This window comes from Sus scrofa, chromosome 14, assembly GCF_054392235.1.
Source record: "Sus scrofa isolate SSC_HxYL_T2T_F1_AM1 chromosome 14, Sscrofa_HxYL_maternal_Yorkshire_Landrace_v2.0, whole genome shotgun sequence".
Taxonomy (NCBI): Eukaryota; Metazoa; Chordata; class Mammalia; order Artiodactyla; family Suidae; genus Sus; species Sus scrofa.
Window position 1 is genome coordinate 48,895,727 of NC_139396.1, and position 20,800 is coordinate 48,916,526.

General features: G+C 44.8%; 2 protein-coding genes across 10 annotated transcripts in view; one reads left to right on the top strand and one right to left on the bottom strand.

The window, feature by feature from the left end:
- Positions 1 to 20,800, top strand: part of DHX37 (DEAH-box helicase 37) — a 978,033-nt gene that overhangs the window by 407,937 nt on the left and 549,296 nt on the right. The gene's annotated exons all lie outside the window — the stretch shown is intronic.
- TMEM132B (transmembrane protein 132B) overlaps positions 10,312 to 20,800 on the bottom strand; it is a 393,866-nt gene continuing 383,377 nt past the window's right edge. For all 9 annotated transcript variants that reach the window (XM_084996149.1, XM_084996153.1, XM_084996154.1 and 6 more), the window contains 3 exons: positions 20,180 to 20,450; positions 17,119 to 17,310; positions 10,312 to 15,826 (listed from right to left, as the gene is read on the bottom strand). In XM_084996149.1, the coding sequence (XP_084852275.1) occupies positions 14,678 to 15,826; positions 17,119 to 17,310; positions 20,180 to 20,450 (1,612 nt within the window). In that variant the 3' untranslated portion in view covers positions 10,312 to 14,677. The remainder of the gene's footprint in view (positions 15,827 to 17,118; positions 17,311 to 20,179; positions 20,451 to 20,800) is intronic.

Genomic DNA, 20,800 nt, shown 5'->3' on the forward strand with positions numbered 1-20,800 from the left:
AAAATAACTATAACGTTGATTTCCACCTCTTGCACTTCTTCTCCATCACAAATAAATGTACTTGCAAAACCCTTTAAAGTGCCTCTTGGCTATACACAAAAACATACCAATCATCTCCATCAGTTAGAAATTGCTCCACTGCAAATAAGAGAAAAATGGACTCACAATGGATTGAAAAAAAATAGACAATTGATCACTTCATGTAAAGATGCACAATGCACCTGGGAGCTGCTCTACCCAGCAATTCAACAGCATCTCCATAGCCCATCTGTTTTTCTGATTCTTATGCCTCTCCTCCACACTGGCACCCACCTCATGATCACAAAATAGCTGCCAAAAATTCCCAGGCACAGAAGCTTCCTCATGTATATCTCATTTTCCAAATCATTGTGTGTGTATGGGGCCTGAGCTGGCAGAAAGTAATCAACTTGGGTCCTCATGTGCTACCAATGGGGAAAGCTTACCTGACAATGAGGCCAGTGTAGAGGAAAACATATCTGAGAGATGAAAAAAGAGAAGGAGAGGGAGGGATTCAGATTCCTAAGAATATTAATTGAGCAGCTGGATCGAGCTATACCTGAAATGACATGCATGACTTTTCACATATAAGTGCCAACAAATTCTTTTTTTTTTTTTTCCTGTTTGCTCGATCGATAGATTCCATCGATCAGAAGAATCCTGACAATGGTAAAACTCATTCATTCAAACATTCATTCATCAAACAGTGTATCAGGCACTGGTCTCTGCTTTTTGGAGCCTGCAACCCAGAGAAAGAGAACATCTTGAAGTGATGACTCCTATATTTGTGAGGATCTGGACATGTCATAGACTGCTTGGGCAGTAGCTCTGAGCTACCTGCCAGTTTGAAATTTTAGGAGCCTAGCTGGAGACAGGGCTGCAAAATGCTTAGATAATATAGAAATACAGATAAGCCCCTTGTGCTTAACATTATAAATTCCCTGCCCCAACCCCAACATCAAATGTAAAAGGCAAGGCATAAAATAATGTATCTATAAATTATTTTCATTAAAGATGGTGTTTTTTCCTTCTGAACTGGGGCAGTAGAGACTGGAAATAAACGGCTGTTTAAATACTGAGTTTTTCCTCACTGTTCATTTCTCTGGCTTCTGCCAAGTTCTGTATTGTACCAGTAGGAACTTAAGAACCTTCTGATAAAAGCTTAGATTTAAACCACTCCAGATAATTCGTGTCGTGTCTGTCATGCACATTTGATTTTCCTTGTGTCCCTATGCTTTCTCTTGGCTCACAGAGCCACCAGCCAATAATCTGAAATTTGTAATCTCTTAAATAAACTGGCTTCGACAGAAAAGAGAGTTCCTTTCCCAATTCGACACCTTCTGGGGGGTCTGGCTGATTTTTTTGGGGGGGGGCCACACCTGCAGCATATGGAGGTTCCCAGGCTAGGGGTCGAATCAGAGCTGCAGCTGCGACCTATACCAGATCTCACGGCAATGCTGAATCCTTAACCCACTGAGCAAGGTCAGGGATTGAACCCACATCCTCATGGATACTAGTTGGGTTTGTTACCACTGAGCCACAATAGGAACTCCCCCGTTTTGTTTTGTTTTTTATGCATTTTGGAAGTTTTTCTGTCTATCTCATCTCCTCGCGTAATTTTCTGTGGAGTTGCATCACATGCTGTTGGTATAATTCAGGCTGCATTTTAATTTTCTACTGCAGTTTTGGGTTTTTCTTTTCTTTCTTTCTTTCTTTTTTTTTTTTTTTTGGCATGCCCATGGCATGTGGAAGTTGCCAAGTCAAGTCTCAAACCTGAGCCACAGCAATGACAACACAGGATCCTTAACCCACTGCACCACCAGGGAACTTCTCTCCTGCAGTTTTAAATTTTCCCTTTCGGACTGCACCGTGACTACAGAGATGACCACTCTATTTAGGAATGTAATCAGAATGCTGAGTCCTTTGTTTATTTCCTTTTCTCCTGGTAGCTTGTGTATTTCCTAACTGTCTCCTTGCCTCTACCAATGTCAGCCAGTCCCTGATAAAGAAAAATTACACTGGAGTTCCCATGGTGGCTCAGTGGGTTAAGAATCCAGCTAGTCTCCATGAGGATAAGGGTTCAATCCCTGGCCTCACTCAGTGGGTTAAGGATCTGGCGTTGCCCTGAGCTGTGGTGTAGGTTGCTTACGTGGCTTGGATCCCACAGTTGCTGTGGCTGTGGCCGGCAGCTGTAGCTCTGATTCGCCCCATAGCCTGGGAACCTCCATATGCCATGGGTGCAGCCTTAAAAAAAAAAAAAAAAAAAAGTGAAGAATATTTCCATTTTCATCACCCACATTGACAACCCCTTCTAATCAACACACACCCCAATAAAGGCAAACTCTGCTCTGATTTGTATCCCAGAGATTTTTTTTTAACCTATTCTTGAATTTCATGTACATGGAATCATGCAGCAAGTACTCTTTTGTTTTGCTTCTTACATTTCGCTAAGCCCCATGAAGTTGCAAAAATCGGAAGTGTGTTGCTGTTTTGAGTAGCTTCCCACTGTTCAAAAAAGAGATAATTGTTTATCCATTCTCCTGTAAATGGCTGTTTGGGTTGTTTCTATTTTTTGTGTGTATTATGAATAAAACTGCTTCAAACGTGTCTTCATGTAGAATCATGTTTTTATTGCTCTTGGATAAATACCAAAGCATGCTATTCTTAGCCAATATGTTAAGTATATGTTTAACTTAACCAAAAACTGGCAAGATGTTTTCGAAAGTGGTGATAGGATTTTACAGTCCTAGCAACAGTGTCTGAACATTTTTCCTCTGCGTCTTTGCCAACGGCAGGTGTTTCATTCTCTTTAATATTAGCCATGATAGATGGTGTGCACTTGTATTTCATCATCATTGCAATTGGCATTTCCCTGATGGCAGAAGGCAGAAGGCACTTATTCTCGTGTCCATCACAGATCTTCCTCTGGAAAGTTTCTCTTCAAAACTTCTACCCATTTTCTTTTTCAATATTTGTGTGTGTGTGTGTGTGTGGTCTTTTCAGGCCCACACCCGCAGCATATGGAGGTTCCCAGGCTAGGGGCCTAACCGGAGCTACGGTAGCTGGCCTACACCACAGCCACAGCAACTTGGGATCTGAGCTGCATCTTCGACCTATACCACAGCTCACAGCAATGCCAGATCCTTAACCCACTGAGCAAGGCCAAGGATCCAACCCGAAACATGGTTCCTAGGCGGATTCGTTTCCACTGCGCCATGACGGGAACTCCACACCAGATCTGTACATTAAGCTCAGTAGGGAGGAGCTCCCTGGTGCCTCAACAGGTTAAGGATCTGGCACTTTCACTGCTTCAACTTGGGTTGCTGCTGTGGCATGACTTAGGCCCAAGAACTTCCACATGTGCAGCCAAATTTAAAAAAAAAAAAAAAAAAAAGAATTAAGCATGGAAAGGAATGAACAGGATCAAAAGGGAAGCAGCTGTTCTAAAATCATTCAGCATCCACCTCCCCAGCTGTCCGAGTCTTTCACATCAGTGCATTTATTTTGTGAACTACAATGCTGGCCTTGCTGAAAACAATGTCAAATCTGCATCAACAGTACTGCTAGAACGCTCTAGAGCAGCACTCTTCAAAGTGTGCAATGCAGTCCATTAGGGCTTTAATAAGTTTTAGGCAAAAATAGGCAAATAATGATTAGTAATTTACTAACATGAAACAGAGAAGAAGAAAACTACAGGGGGTAACTTATGGAAAATGCAGGTTAAGAATACTTGCAAAATGTTTCCCTATGGGCAGTCCTCGCAAAGCCTTAAATGTGATCTGAACATCTTCAAGGGGGAAGATTAAAAAATGTTTCCCATGGTAGGATACATTCTTGAAATGATTTTTTAGTATTTTTTTATTTTTATTTTTTTCAGTTTTCTTTTTTTTTTTCCTTTTTAGGGCTGTACCTGTAGTATATGGAAGTTCCCAGGCTAGGGGTCAAATCGGAGCTATAGCTGCCAGCCTACACCACAGCCACAGCAAAGCAGGATCCAAGCCATGTCTATGACCTACACTGTAGCTCATGCCACACTGGATCCTTAGCCCACTGAGCGAGACCAGGGATTGAACCCACATCCTCATGGATGCTAGTTGGGTTCTTACCCTGCTGAACCACAACAGCAATTCCATGGCCGAGGTTCTTAATCACAACACACTTGGAGAAACAGTACATTGAAGGAGTTACTACCTTACAACCCAAATGTGCCTTGTTAATCCTATTATACTTCAAATGGACCCACTTAGCCCAAAGATGCCAACGATATTTTTTTCATTTAGAACCTTCCAGAATTCAAGCTGCTTATGCCCAGGCTCCCCACCTTTAGATGTCTGAGAACACTTTGGAATAAATATCTTAGCACCCCAGCCCCAAATCTAGAGCCCTGTGTGTTGCTAGTATGTCTTAGGTGGGTGTTTCGTTTTTTTGTTTTGTTTTGTTTTGTTTTAGCTATAACTCAGGTCTTGCCTGCTGTGAGCCACTGACCCCATATGAATTACAGTTCAAAATCCACACTCGGTGAGTTCCCACTGTGGCTCAGCAGTTTAAGAACCCACGTAGTATCCATAAGGATGCATTTGAACCCTGACCCTGTTTAGTGCATTAAGGATAGCTGTGAGCTGTGGTGTAGGTCGAATACTTGAAAATGTTTGAAATGAAAATGCTTGAAATGTGAGCTGTGAGCTGCAGTGTAGGTCGTAGACTTGGCTTGGATCTGGTGTTGCTGTGGTTGTAGGCCGGCAGCTGCAGCTCCAATTTTACCCCTGACCTGGGAGCTTCCATATGTTCTTATGGCTGTGAGTATGGCTGTAAAAAGAAAGAAAGAGAGAAAGAGGAAAGAAGGAAGGAAGGAAGAAAATGTATCTGTGGTTCCATAATTTACTAACAGATCTCCTGTGGCTTGTGCCTGGTCACCTCATCACCAGGAAAAGAAAACTGCAGGTGATTTGTCCCTGGAACCAGGCTTCTCTCAAAGCCTCAGCAGAACCCCACCCCCCCACCCCAGTATCTTTCTATCTAGAGGTCCTGTTCCAAGGCATCTTGAACGTTTAAAAAGAAAACCACCTGTACCTGTGACATGTAATTCTTTGATAAGATTATTATTTTGCCTCATTATTATTTACAGTTTGGCCACAATTTCTTGGTGATCACTGTGCGCCTTCAGAAATTCTTGGAACGTTATCTCACCCATGGGCTGCTTTCAAAGGTCATGAACATTTGATGAGTTCTAAACTTCACAGTGAAAGGAGTTGGCATCATATTGTCTTCCAGGCATTGAAATACATCTGTGGTCATTTGGGGTTTAGTAGTTTCTTCTTTGGGGTTAGCACTGCCCTAGGCTGGTATAGGTCTCCTGAGGTCAGACCTGGATTTCAGATCTCTGAAGTTTGGTCAGGAAGTTTGGAGCCTCCCTGAGAAACAGGCAAAGGTTAGGACCAAAGACCTCATTAGTTTCAAGATCCTTCAGGCTTAGAGCAGCTGCTTACTCATGCTCCTCAAATGAGCTTTATGGGCTAGCATTTCCCAACTAAGCAAGAAGAATCTCTCCCAAGGGTAGACCTGACCCATGTGGGTAACAGTGAAGAGCAATAATTATGCTCCTTTCCCTGGCTCTCTGATCACCTTCCCAATGCTCCTAGAAAGGGGACATTCATCCGGTTAACAGATACCTGTACAATTCAAATATGCATTCTGATTCCTGTTGAAAGGGGAGCTGGAAAGCTCCTAGGTCACAGATCATCTTAAAATTGGGGTAAATAAAGCAAAAAAAAAAAAAAAGGAAATACAAACTCCCCCCAGTGTTTTTTGTTTGTTTTTTGGCTGAGCCCCGGGCATGCAGAAATTCCCAGGCCAGAGATGGAACATTTGCCACAGGGGTAGCCAGAGCCACACCAGTGACAAGGCTGGATCCTTAACCTACTGCACCATGGGGGAACTCCCCCTCTGTTTTTTTTTTTTGTTTTTTTGGTTTTTTTTTTTTTTTTTTTTTTTTTTTTTGCTTTTTAGGGTCACACCTGCTGCATGTGGAAGTTGCCAGGCTAGGGGTCAAATCAGAACTGTAGCTGATGGCTTATACCACAGCCACAGCAACATAAGATCTTAGCTGTGTCTCTAACCTACACCACAGCTCACAGCAACACCAGATCCGTACTGGGCAAGGCCAGGGATCGAACCTTCATCCTCATGGATGCTAGTCAGATTAGTTAACTGCTAAGGCACAATGGGAACTCCTCCCCCTCTGTGTTTTATGTGTTTTAAGAAGTGTCAACTTCAATACTGTCTTCAATACTATGCTGGACCTGAAGACTTTTTAATATCCTCCTTTGAGCATATTACAGATGAGATTATTTCCTGGAACCTAACAATCCACTGCTTTTCTATGACAAGGAATCATCCAACACATTATATTTCTTCATTTTCAAAAGGTTTGAAAGTGCCTTTACAGATATGTTCATTATACTGTGGATCAGACAACAAATTATGCTGAAAAGCCAGGGGTGTAGTATGAGACAGGTACATCACACAACCAAAAAGTATGGAGAAGCACAATGTTGCAACAGCATGCTCTGTTTATCATAGCTGAGGTCAGAGCTCCCACTGTGGCGCAGTGGAAATGAATCTGACTAGGATCCTTGAGGATGCCAGTTTGATCCCTGGCCTCGCTCAGGATCCCAAGAAATAGGGATCCAAATCAGAAAAATAGGAACTAGCAGATCACATGTTTTTTTCCCCCAATGCCAGACAAAGGTGGCCTTGAAGCCACCCCCAGAATGCAGAAGTGGCTGGGCAGCATGGGTGTGGCCTCCTCATTGTGTCCTGCAGCCTAGTTCAGATCCACCAGAGAAGAGCCTGGCCGGAGACTGGTAGCCGGGAGAGGGATTTGAATGGTCGGAAAACAGCATGCTCCTCAAGCGCATGTTACAGTGGAGCAGCACTGGAAAAACTCTTGGCCCTGGGGAGACACATGTGAATTCCCTCCAGGAGCATGGACGTGCTGTTCAATACCCTTTGTGGGCGAGGGAAGGTCTTTCCGTGTGTTAGAGCCACTGCTTTTCCCCTGGCTTTGATCCCTTCTTTATTATTTCATTCTCCACCCTCAGCCCCTGACTTTCCTAACTGGGGCATGGGCTTAAACCCACAATGATGTGTGAGGTGTGCCTAGAATATCAACTCTCCCAGAGGTCAGGCAAGGGGTTTGTGCTTGGATTTTATTTATTTATTTATTTATTTATTTATTTATTTATTTATTCAGATTAAAGTATAGTTTATTTACATTATTGTGCCAATTTCTGCTGCAAAGTGACTCAGTCATACGTTGGTCTCAGTTTTTTGTTTTTTGTTTTTTGGAAATCCCCAGGCTAGGGGTCGAATCGGAGCTGTAGCTGACGGTCTACACCACAGCCACAGCAACACAGATCTGAGCCGCATCTGCAACCTATACCATAGCTCATAGCAACGCCAGATCCTTAACCCACTTATCAAGGCCAGGGATCAAACCTGAATCCCCATGGATACTAGCCGGATTCGTTACCACTGAGCCACAATGGGAACTCCTGTTCTGGGCTTTTAAACTGATGCCGTAGCAAGAATTCCAGAATAAGGTTCCCAGGGGAAACAACTACAGAAAGGGAATCATTTGTTAGGTGGCCTGTGCTCAAAAGAAGCACTTTGGTCCCTCCATCTGCCAATCCTGGCATCTTCTGGCGCATGAGCTGACGGTGAGCAATACACAGCTGTGGAATAACTGATAGGGTAGCAGGTCTGATGAAAATTAGCAGATGGACCCAGTGGAATTGCATCAACCAGGATAATCAATTGAAGTGCTGAGAATCTGGAAGGGTATGCTTCTCAATGCCTGGTATGTGACACTTGTCAGCCTAAAATATTTATGGGAATAAAGCATGCTTGCACTGTGTGAGAACATACAGGGGTAAAATGGAGATCCTACAGGGGGATTACAACAGGAGGAAAAAGGCACCCTTTTAAGGAAGCATCTCCATGGGAAGAAACCACATCATATGGGAAGGGTCTACACTGGCCTTTCAGGTTATTCCATTTAGGGAATCAGATTCCCATAAAGGAGATAACAGTAAAATGGCAGATTATTTCTGCACCAACTCTATAATGGAAAATAGAAAGCTGGGCATGCTCTTTGGCTAACAGAGGTGAAGAAGGAAGAGTCAGTTCAGAAGTGACTTAAACCATGTTTGAGAAGGAATACTATCAAGTGGGTAGAAAAGTCAGGATCACGTAGACCCTGAATCCCAAAGCAACATCCACCTCTGTTTGTAAAGTGCTTTATTCCAGTGGGCAGCAGAGATGGATAAACCATCCTCGGCTTCTGTGGCATCGAAAGAGATTTCAGCTCTCAAAATAAAATATAAGGAGTTCCTGTTGTGACTCAGTAGGTTAAGAACCTGACTAGTATCCAGGAGGATTCAGGCTTGATCCCTGGCCTTGCTCAGTGGGTTAAGGACCCAGCATTGCCATGAGCTGTGGGGCAGGCCACAGACACAGCTCAGATCTGATGTTGCTGTGGCTGTGGTGTAAGCCAGCAGCTGCAGCTTTGATTCAACCCTAGCCTGGGAACTTCCACATGCCACAGGGGCAGCAGTAAAAAAAAATAAATAAATAAATTGAAAGGTTTCATCACAACTCACCAAAAGCAATAATTAAAGTCAAAGAAATGACAAAGGGAGCTCATGAAATGTGAAGATTTTCCAACTGGTGAGTTAATGACATGGTTGCTTTCTTGGACCAAGAGAGTAATTTCCCCATTACACTTGAAGTGTTATTTCCTATCTGGAAAGTGATAATGTCCTGCTTGCTTAAGTCACAGAAGAAGCTACAAATGTGACAACCCAGGTTAGAATGTTTCTGAACTTTTTTGTGTCTAAAAAAATACGTATATAGGGTTCCTATCCAGTCTCTATTTCTATTGGGATAGACCATGATGGAAGATAATATGAGAAAAGGAAGGTATATATGTATATATATATATATGTATGTATGACTGGGTCACTTTGCTTTGTACAGCAGAAATTGACACAACATTGTAAATCAACTATACTTTAATAAAAAATTTTTTAAATGTTTAAAGCAAAAACAAAAAAACCTCTGTAACTTATCTAAAGAGTATCAAACCGTAAAGAAACTGACAAGCATTAAGCATTTCAATATCAAAACGTTTGAAATGCAGTGTTTGCATTTTGCACACACAGAAATCTAAATCTAGGGGATTCATTAGAACTTCACATTTCAAACTTTCTTTTTTCCTTCTCTTTCAGAAACCGACTTTAGTGAACTGCAGACAGGCACGCCAAGATCTGGGGAGAGTCGGAGGGGGGGGGGCACTGTGGTTATGTCCTCCTCCAGGGAGAAGACATGGGGGCTGTTAGTGGAAAATAGTTACCCACAGTGTGAGAAATCCTGCTGATGCGGTAGGTTTGGACACCTGGGAGAGCATCTGTGCTCATCTGATACCTGCCCCCCAACTTCCACTCCGTAGATCAGATTTCACAAAACCGTTCCTAGGTTTACACTCATTTCCTCAAATGATGGCTGTAGGGCCCAGGGAAAGATCAGGCTTGGGGGCATTTTTTTTTTTGCTTCCATTTTTTAGGGCTGCACCTGCAGCATATGGACGTTCCCAAGTTAGGGGTTGAATCCGAGCTGCAGCTGCCAGCCTACCCCACAGCCACAGCAATGCCAGATCCCAGCTGGATCTGCAACCTACACCACAGCTGTCAGCAACACTGGATCCTAAACCCACTGAGCGAGGCCAGGGATCGAACCCAGGTCCTCATGGATCCTAGCCGGGTTCATTACCGCTTCGCCATAATGGGAACTCCTCTCATGTTTTTCTTATGTGTCTAGAGCTCCAGCTGTTCTTGGTCTTCAGCACCCCAAGCCCCCAGATGTGGACCTGTGAGTAAGACACAGACAAGTAAAGACCAAAAAGGAGAGGGCAGGGCCCACCGCATCCTCCACGTCAGCACTGAGTCCAGGACGATTTGATGCTGGGTGAGGACTTGAGAAACAGGAGCCCTCCTTCTGGGGCATCAGGAAACAAATGTCTCCCAGCCCGCTGGGACAACAAATGAGAAGTTGGCCTTATTCAAAGGGAAAAAGTTGTTTGCAACATTCCACGAACGTTTTCTTTTGGTTTCCCTTTATTGCTGCGTCAGAGGTATGAGAATCTCAGGCTAAAAAGAAAAACATACAAATAGAGTCCAATCATACAGATGCTGCAATTAAAAGGGAATATGTGGATAAAATAAAGAAGCCACTGGAGAACATTTAAATGTTTATTTTTGTGTTAAAAATGATGAGTTACCCTGTGGTTAGAATATACCTTTATGTGGGAAAACGAAGTCACTTTATTTCTGAAATAGTTCCAGAAAAAAAAAAAGAAAAGAAAAGAAAAAGGAAAAAAAAATGCCAAAAGTAATGAAGCGTAAGATCAAAATGTTCTGGCAGATTCCATCAACAATGCCAACACGAGCCACGCCCTCTAAAGGCTGCATTCCTAATGCAGCGCATTTTACGACATCAGATGCCAATGTTTTTCCACCATCAGGTTAGATCTTTCCGAGTGGGATGTCTGTACATTTAAAAGCTACAGCTTTGCATGCTTTTATTTTAAAATGTATTTATTCCAATACACCTTTCAGTGTTTCAGGAGATTGCCTATATTACATACAAAAATATCTGCTTTCCATGTTTGAGCATAACTTTCCCACCACCCATCCTGTTCTTCTACATCACAGGTGATATGCTGTACATTACAGGTCATATAATTTTGAGGGAGGAGATGGTGGCTGGATTGATAAACCATCTATCACGTCCTTGACAGAGACTAGAAGGGAGAATTGAGGCCACTGTTGAGTTGAGTAGAGTAGAAAAACAATGGTGTCGATGGCAGATGTAGGATTCAGATGAAACCACCAGCTGAGTTCGGTGGAGTTGGGTTGCATGTTCTTCTCTGACGGACAGACACTTTACTGTGGTCCCACTTTACATGATCCTAGTATTGGAAAGACACCTTTTTAAAAAAGTGAGATGAGAATGCTGACAAAGACACACAAAGGCAGACTTCCTCAAACTTAAAAAAATCAACCAGGTACAAAATACTTTGTCTACAGAGGTGGCAATGGGACAGAAATGCATCCACTTTTCCCTGCATTCATCATTGATAAATAAAAACCCTCTGCCTACAGTTTATGGAGTGTTCTAGTCTGAGAACTCAGCCTGGTCAGTGTGCAGTAGAGAATAACCAGGAAGTCAATGATTCCCTCTCTTGGTTCGCGCGGAGTGCTCTGAGGTCTGCTAGCTGGCGTGCTCTTTGGGAGAAGCTTCCAAGGAAAACGCCAAGTGTCTTTTCTTACTGCTTTCTTTTGAATGCAACATTGTGTGTTTAAACTCCAGTCCTTTCATGGGGCGGTTGCTCCTTGATTAGTTGGACGCTGGCCTGGACAGCAGCCGGTCTGGCCCCTGGAGTCAGTGGTCTCTCCTCCTCCAGTGTTGTAGGTCACCTGGTCTTCATGGGGCACCTGAATTGTCCCCTGTATGCCTTAGAGAGTTTGCAGCCTGGCTTCCTCTCAAGAGGCTGCTGGTGTCTGCCTCAGGGGGAATCCAAGCATCCTGTTCTTACGGGAGAGGAAGGGACCTTGAGCGACATCGTTTCTTTCAGGTTGGGAACATGATCTTTTGGCCAGCTCAGCCATAAGCACTTGGAAAATGCAGGCAAATGCATCCCCTTTTACCCCCCAAGCAGGGAACTGTATTTTGAGGCTTAATAATTGATGTCATTTCCCCCACCTTAGTTTAAATATTTTGGAGATAAGTTCCTTTGCTTTTATTGAATCATTGGAAAACAAGCAGAGGCAACCCATGGTTATAACATCAATGGAATTCTGTTAAGCTTGAATAGTATCTACGCCAAATTGGAGAACAACTGACAATGTTGATTTCCACTAAAAACTGAATTCTCCGGCTCTTTACTATTCACACACACACGTGGGTATACACCTGCAAGTGTACATATACATGAGTGTGTGTTGTATGGTAAAAGGGACCCCTCTCCTGAAACCTTCCGTTTGGTTTCTATTTTGAACGGAGTCTCAACATTGACCAGCAAAAGTGAGGGTATGCAGCCTGCATCATTCCCCTGGCTCTAACATCCACAGGAAGCATTTTCAGGACAAAGGTCAGTTCCCCGCCTTGCAGAGAAACCACAGGCACCTTGAGATTGTTGGGATTCCTGATTCCTGAATTTGGTTCCATCTCCCTTCAAACACTCAGATCCCAGGAGATGCTCTAACTTGTATGCTCCTTAATAAGGTTCCCCACGACTTCCTTTGTCCCCTCCTGAATTATACCCACCGGAAGTCTCATTGTACCCGTGGGAGGCAGCCTGCTGTGTGTGTGTGAGAATCACCCCCATATCAAGTGAGGTTCCTCCATTTCAGATATAAAATCCCCACTCTGTCTGGAATGCTGAATATCCAAAGGGAGAGAAACAATGAAAAATATAGGAGGAGCTGGGCTCTGAGGGACAGCTGTGTATCAATTAGTGCATCAACGGCTCTCTGGCCCCAAACAGTTGGTTTCGAGCTACCTCCCCATCAAGCGCTTTGAAAAACAGAGGCTAACAGAGGGGCTGTTCCTATAGGGTGTCAGCCATCTCTTTGCAAACCCCTTTGGAAGCTGATGCCTGGGCCTCTTGGCTTCATTCTCTAGTCAAACAGGAAAATTGGGGGAACCTCACCAACTTCCATTCACATTTAAGACACAAGAGCCACTGAACACCAGCCTCTGGAGGTCAGGCAGTGCTGTTTATAAATGTACTGTAGTCCTGTGGGCAGGGGACACATGAGGAACTCTGTGGCTGCCATGTCATGGCTGGAGGAGGCTGGTTGTCATGCTGCTGTCCACAGAACCCTATAGGGGAACCACTGAATGCTTCCCTTTTGAACAGCCCAGTCATTCAAGGAACTGCTTCCATGCTTTCTGCAGGACCTTGCCACATTGGGCCTTTAAATTTCTATTTCTCTGGGATACAAATGGCTCAAGAAGCTTGGAGGGAGGCATACTCATCCAGTGTCTGTTCTTCCAGCTATTCCATCTTTATGCTGTCACGGTTTCCTAATCTGAAACACTTACTTTGCTTGAGGCCAGGCATGTTGTTCTATGAAAAACATTTCTTATTTAAACATTATGCAGGAATCAGGCTTTTTTTTGTTTTTCCCTCCCTCTCTCTCTCATCACTTTGATTTTCCAATAGCTATGGTTTTTCATCACAACTGCTTCTCAAGCTTCTGGAATAGTCATTTATTTTATGAATTGGGGGTAGAGCATGGGGGAGGTGGAACCCATTGCTTTTCTCCATCAATGCAAACCTCATATAGGTTTTATCTCTGCCAGAGTCATGGCTGAGGAGATACACATATGTATATATATATATATTTGGTGTGTGAGGGGGGGCAGGGATTATCATATGGATCGATTTCTACGTATTGCTAAGTTGAAACATCATTTCGCTTACGGTTTGCAAAAGTTTTGTTCTGGCAAAAGAAAAGCTTAATCTGAAGGTATGTCCTATGCGATTTCCTTTCTGTGCATATCATTTCTAGACTGTGATTTCCATTTGGATAACAAATGGTGCGGACCACAAAGCATTAGTGTAAATATGACAATAGGGAGGACATTTTTTTTTTTGCCCTCAGAAGTACACTCCAGGAAGGAGTTCCTTGTGACTCCCACAAGCAGAAGATAAAAGTAAAAGTTCATGGTTCACAAATTTGTTCCAAAGTTTTTAAGCGTCATGTAGAAAACTGTCAAGAAGATGGCCCTCCCTCACAGTATAATAATATTTTTAAGTAAAATCCCATGTCCCCATCTGATACAAGAAAGTTCAACAACAAAAAGAAGGAAAGACGGCGTGAGGATGAGCTTCTTCGATGTTGCCCCTTAGATGATGAAACGCGGAAAACTGGAAAAGAACCTGAAATCCTGCACAGACACCCAGGAAATAACGTGGGTTATTTAACATGGGGTGGCAAATCTCAGTGACTAAAACTCATAGGGAAATCCAACCGATCTCAGAGAAAAGACTGAAATTTCTTGCCTTCATGTGTCAAAAAGAACTGCAGAGGTCAAAGGAATGAGGTGCAGATGCAAAGAGATATAAAAATAATGAGCAGTGCTCATAACAAATATGGGCGGCTACATTCAGCATCTTTCGAGTATGTCCAATCTCAGGCCAAGGGCAAGAAATGTCCACTGTGCTTTAAAAGGTCTAGGAGTAGAAAAAATCAAACCTAAGTCTTTCCTAATTCCACACGGCCGTTTTGTCATGAGATGACTAACAATGTCTGTGGGGTCAGGTTTATTAGATTTGTATGGAGCTAGTACCAAGCGGCAGATAAAAACTGTGGTCTTAGGATTTCTCCCGGACCTACACGTGGCCGATTTGGAGATATTGCCTGGCTTGAAACCCAGCTGCCTTTGCTCTCTCTGGGACCTGTTGGAAAGGGATCCCCGCCAGACCTCCACAAATGAAGCTTGGTTCCCTCATCCGCTATTGCTGATCCAACTCACGGTTCCACCGTTCAGAAAACAGAAGGCATAAAGGTGAATACAAACATGAGAAAGGAGTTCACATCTGGTCTTGCAGCCTCTCCATGTAGTCTCTGAAGCCCTGGGACTCCCCCAGCCCCATGTCTGGGCAGACCCACTGGATGCTGTCATCGCTGTCAAACAGGATGGAGTTGGTGTAGGGGCCGCCGTCCTCCGGGAGGATGGTGGTGTAGGAAGTAAACTTGACCCTCTTCCTCTTTGGGCCCGAGGAACTCAGAGCTTCGTTCTTAAGGTCTTTCTCGTAGACATAGTCAGAAGGTCGGAGCAGCTGACTATGGAAAGTCTTCTGGGACCCACCGTTCAGAAGGAAGTTCCTCTCCTCGAACGGCAGCCCCCTGTCCACCATGGTCGTGCACTCCTCCGACGGGAGGGTCACGTCCACGGGGTTCTCCAGAAGTTCCACGTCATTCCCGAGCCAGACCCAGTCGTGGGAGTGGGGGATGTTGCCTTGCTCGCTCACAGCAAATCTTTTGTGTCTGTATTTCCAAGCAAATGCCACACAGTTGATCAAGAAGACCAAGATGGCCAGGCAGAAGACACAGAGCAGAGCATACATGCCAATCTCCAAGTCGGTCAACCCCCTGGAGGTCACTGTGAGGTCGCTCGGATTATGGAGTTCCGGTAACTTCCCTTGAGTGGGGAAGCTTGTGAAGGTGTCTGGACCCCCACTCTTGAGCAACTTCTTATCCTTTCCTTCCACGGGAGACAGGGAGGTTGTGCTCTTGTTGGCACCTTCCTCTTGGCCAACAGAGGCGCCATGTTGGAACCATTCCTGAACTGCTCGCTCCTGGTTTCCTTCACGCTCTATGGTATTACTGAGGTGGTCTTTATATTCCCGATTTATGCCCTCAATATCGTTGGTGCCTCCTTGGTGCTCATCGATACTCGGTTCAAATTTGACCTTGACGTTCCCTTTACCCACAGCAAGAACACTCTTCCTCTTGGTCTTCTGACAGGGTTCACTGATCATCATTTCCAGTTTAATCAAGGGCCCCTGCCCTTCACCCTCTGCAACCACAACCGGCCATTGGGACTGAAGGTTTGCCTGGACAGACACCACCATTTCATCCAATGAGGAGACAGTAACGGAAAAATCCTTGGGATCATAAATGTCCAAAGGTGTCACCGATCCATCACTGAACAAAATCCAAGAACTGGCTATTGCTTCCTGAGAAAAATGAAACCACAGTATCATGTTATGATCCCGTTCCTTCAAACTTGCCATCTAAATGCAATTTCCTATGTAATATTATTAAACACACAAACTGAGAAAAATAAATATTTTATCCTTAGGAACAGCGCTGGGCATGCCTTCAACCAGCATCAATGCCAAGCTACAGCCCCACGGAAGTGAGAAACAGACAATATACTTTAATGAAGGCATTAGAGTGTATATTAATTTATTGCATGCCCTATGACAGAATTTGACTTTGACCTTTCTAAAAACATTCTGAAAGATCAGGCAATTTATCTGAATCAAACTCAGGTGCAACTAATCAGGCTCCTGCTCAAGATGATATCACTTTGAACATTCTTTATTAGGAAGCCACTGCTGATGAAGCAAAACATGCACGGGCTGGAAGCACTTAAGGAAGGATGCATTAGGAGACCAGCTGGCTTGAAAGGCACAGTGCCCTGGGATCTCTATAAATGACATGTAAAAGTTGAAAGAGGGGAGAGAGTTTTAGAGCTGGCCATAACTGTCCACAGTAGCGACTGGCCACCTATTAGTTGCGCTTATTGAGATGCCAAAATAGAATTTTCAGTATCAAAAGGCGCCTGCTTTGGCAAAAGGAAAAGCCTGCAACCCTTTGGTCAAGGTCTAGAAGCGGAACTTTGGAAAAGACAGTGCAGTTATCCTGGTATGAATCAAGGGAAAGAAAATGGACCAAGATGATGTGTGTAAAATTCCTTCACTTGGGGAGGGTAATTGAACAGGAGTGTAAGGCTAGGCTGCTCTAAAGTGAGTGGCATAGGAGTTCCCGTCGTGGCGCAGTGGTTAATGAATCCGACTAGGAACCATGAGGTTGCGGGTTTGATCCCTGGCCTTGTTCAGTGGGTTAAGGATCCAGTGTTGCCATGAGCTGTGGTATAGGTGGCAGATGTGGCTCGGATCCCACGTTGATGTGGCTCTGGTGTAGGCCGGTGGCTACAGCTCCAATTAGACCCCTAGCCTCAGAACCTCCATATGCCGTGGGAGAGGCCCAAGAAAAGGCAAAAAGACAATAAATAAATAAATAAATAAATAAATAAAGTGAGTGGCATATGAACATGTGGTTAGTGGATTAGAAACACAGATGGGTAAATGTCTCTAAGCCACCGAGGACTGGACAAGGCGCAGGAAGAAGCTTCAAGAACCACCAGTCCTAGCTAGGTATGCTCTTCGAATCTCTTCTGCAGCATGTGACAGTGAGAGAGTGGTCTCCGTGGACTGTGGACAGAAGGACTCTGCAATCTTACCTGCTGTGGGGCTTGAAGAACATCCTGGGCAGCCACTTTTGAGATGATAGCCCTTCGGTCCGCCCTGTGAGGCTGCAGGGAAAGAGACAAGCCAGCCACCAGCTGCACCCCCAGGTCGGAGATGGTGACACGGTCATCCAGGACAATCACCGTCTTCTCAGCCAGGATGGAGTCGGAAAGAGGCGACAGGACCTGTGGGGTCAGTGAGAAAGCTCAGTCTCTGCCCCAAGCACCGTTCAGAACTCCTTAACTTTCATTTCCACCAAAGTGTTCTCCCAGTTTCCTGCGACATGAGTGCCCTTACAGAAACTGTGTACGTGAGCCTTACGCTCCTGTTCAATTACCCTCTCCAAGTGAAGGAATTTTATATACATCATCTTGGTCTGTTTTCTTTCCCTTGATTCATACCAGGATAACTGCACTGTCTTTTCCAAAAAAAAAAGGAAAAAAAAAAAGGATTGGTTTATTTAGAGGCAATACTAAAAACCACCCATCCTGGGGACTAGGCATCAAAGGGTAATATTTTCCCAGCAGGTAACGAATATTTAGGTGCCAAAAATGGCAGAATTGTGACAAAGCCCTTTAAAAGACTGGTGCTCAGCCCCCTTCTGCTCTATTCCTGCTGGTGGGTAGTTAGATGTTGACTATAGACCACTGATCACTGTTGTGTGGGCTGCAAAGCCATCATTGGTTAAGACAGGTAGGTAGAGTGGGAATGAGAATCTTTCCAAAGAAACCATTCCTTCTTATTAAGCGTCCAGCTTGCAGTCGGAGGCAACTAATGGATGGAGAGAAATAGCTAGTGGGCACAGTTTCTAGAACTGCATTCCCTACCCCCCCCCCCAGAAAAGGTCCTACTTTATCTCTCTCTCTCTCTCTCTCTCTTTTTTTTTTTTTTTGTCTTTTCTAGGGCCGCACCCATGGCATATGGAGGTTCCCAGGCTAGGGGGTCTAATCGGAGCTGTAGCCGCTGGCCTACACTATAGCCACAGCAACACAGGATCCCAGCTGTGTCTGCAACTTATCCCACAGCTCACAGCAATGCCAGATCCTTAACCCACTGAGTGAGGCCAGGGATCGAACCTCCAACCTCATGGTTCCTAGTCGGACTCATTAACCACTGAGCCACGACGGGAACTCCCTACCTAATCTTAAACCTGTGAGCATGGTGATAAGTCACTCCTCTGATTAAGTTATAGTATGTGGCACAGTTGGCCTTAAAATAGGCAGATTATGCTGGATCAGCCAGGAGGGGCCGATGTAATCACATAAGCCCTTACAAGCAGAGCACTCTCCCTGGCAGGTGGAAGAAGGGAGAGTCAGAGAGATCCAGAGAGTGAGAAGGACCAAACACATCACTACTGGTGATGGAGGGGCCCCGGGAGAAGGGAGGCCGGTGACTTCTAGGGGGAGAGAGTGACCCCTGGCTGACAGTCCACAAGGAAACAGGGTCCTCAATCCCATAGCATGAGGAGCCACATCCTGCCAGCAATCTGAGCTGGGTTAAGCCCAACCTGGCCAACACTTTGATCACAGCCTGTAGTCCCCCAAGCACAGCCAAGCTCACCCAGGCTCCCAACCCAAAGAACTCTGAGTTACTAAGTTACTGGTGGTTTAAGTTAGGACCTCTGTGGTGATTTGTTACACAGCAACAGAAAAGTAATACAGGGGTTCCCTGGTGGCTCAGAGAGTTAAGGATCTGGCATTGCCACTGAGAGGCTTAGGTTGTGCTGTGGGGTCAGTTCAATCCCTGGTCTGGAACTTCCACACCTGGTGGGTGGAGCCAGAAAAAAAAAGAAAAGAGAGAGAAACATAACAAAATATGTTGCTCTCACTAACTAAAAAAAAAAAAGTAATACAAACTGTAATGTTGACTCCAGCTTTGTCAAAAACTAATTTGGACAACATCTAAAGTATAACTTAATTAGAGTTCCTATTGCGGCTCTGTGGAAACGAACCCAGCTAGCATCCATGAGGGTGTGGGTTCAATCCCTGACCTTGCTCAGTGGGTTAGGGATCCAGTGTTGACGTGAGCTGTGGTGTAGGTCACAGACAAGGCTTGGATCTGGCTGTGGCTGTGGCTTAGACTGGCAGCTACAGCTCCAATTCAATCCTCAGCCTGGAAACTTCCATATGCCACACCTGCAGCCCTAAAAAAAATAAAATAAATAAAATAGAATAAGACGATTAACTATGAGCAGTAACATTTTAATGTGTTATTAAAAAATATGCTGCACTATTTCCACATAATGATCCTGTCAATGTTGGCTAGAAAATACTTTTCCTATTACTATAATAAAATGGCCAGTAGTTTTTATTATTTTTAGTGCAATACATGTTTTCAAAAATGTTTTTGTTTTCTGTCTAAGACTAAGTGGTTAACTTTCAAGTTTAGAAAAGTAAAACTAGCTTTTTTTTTTTCTGGTTTCACCCTTGACATGTGGAAATTCTGGGGCCAGGGATCCAATATGCTATACTATTGCTACACTATAGTATATGCTATACTATAGCATAGTATAACTGACTCACTTTGTGGTACAACAGAAATCATCACAACATTGTACATCAACTACACTTCGATAAAACTTTAAAAAATGGAAAAAAAATATATTTTCAAAGGTTAACCCCACTCCAAAAAAGAAAAAAGAAAAGCTTTCCTGGGTTCTACCATCTTCTATTACAGAAATGGGAAAAGTAAATTATTGTATTGGGGGAAGATTGCTTCCTCTGTGAGTTTGACTGGTAAAAGACATGAAATACTTTCTTCTCTACTTTCTCTAAAATGCACATTTTGAGTTTAAGTTGTTAGAATTGACGAGCCCTCTGTTACTGCCTGTGATTCTCTGACACCTGTGCACACACCCCTGCAGGACAGCACCTGCCTGGACACTTGTCAATACAGGCTGGGGTTGGGTGGTGGGGAAGGCATGGGGGTGGGGAGGTGGGGCTTTGGGGTGAGGGGTGGGCATGGGGGTGGGTTGGGGGCAGGGGGGAGGGTGGAGTGGGGAGGGGGGGTGGGGTGGATGCGGGGGTGGGGTGGCGAGGTGTGGTTTCCCTGTACCTGCACGGTGGTGATGCCTGGCTCCCGACCCACCAGGGTCCTGCCATCCTGTAACTGAGCGATTCTCGGCTCTTCCACCTTCATGAAGTCCACCACGAGGTCGGTGATGTCAAACTGCCAGTCAGGGCCCAGCATGTAGCTCAGCTGACCCAAGTCGGGCGCCTCGGCCACGAACTGGGTGAGGACGCGCACCAGGGCGTGCTGGTACTGCAGGGAGCACCCCCTCCCCTTCTTCTCCTCGTCCTCCTCGTCCTCGCTGTCTCGGGTGGGCCTGGGACACACACACAGCAGAGTACACGTCATCGTGGTCCAGAAGCTCCTTGCCTACCTCCTTATCCAGATTCCCCATGACTGCAGCTTGACGTGAACTGGACTTTCTCTGCTCACCATCGGTTCATTCTGCTCCGTCTTTCATTCAATGGGCACTTTTGGGGGGGTCATTGGGTGCCACACGTGGTGTCATGTGCTCAGGACACAGAAGCCCAGCGCGGCCCCTGCCTCACCTGCCCAATGCTGGGGAGAACCAGCCCCACGCTGCACGAGCTGTGTCTCCATCCCCGTGTTCCAGACATCTGTGATTGCGACAGGTCCCCTGTGTGGGGATGATGCAGAACTCGGTCT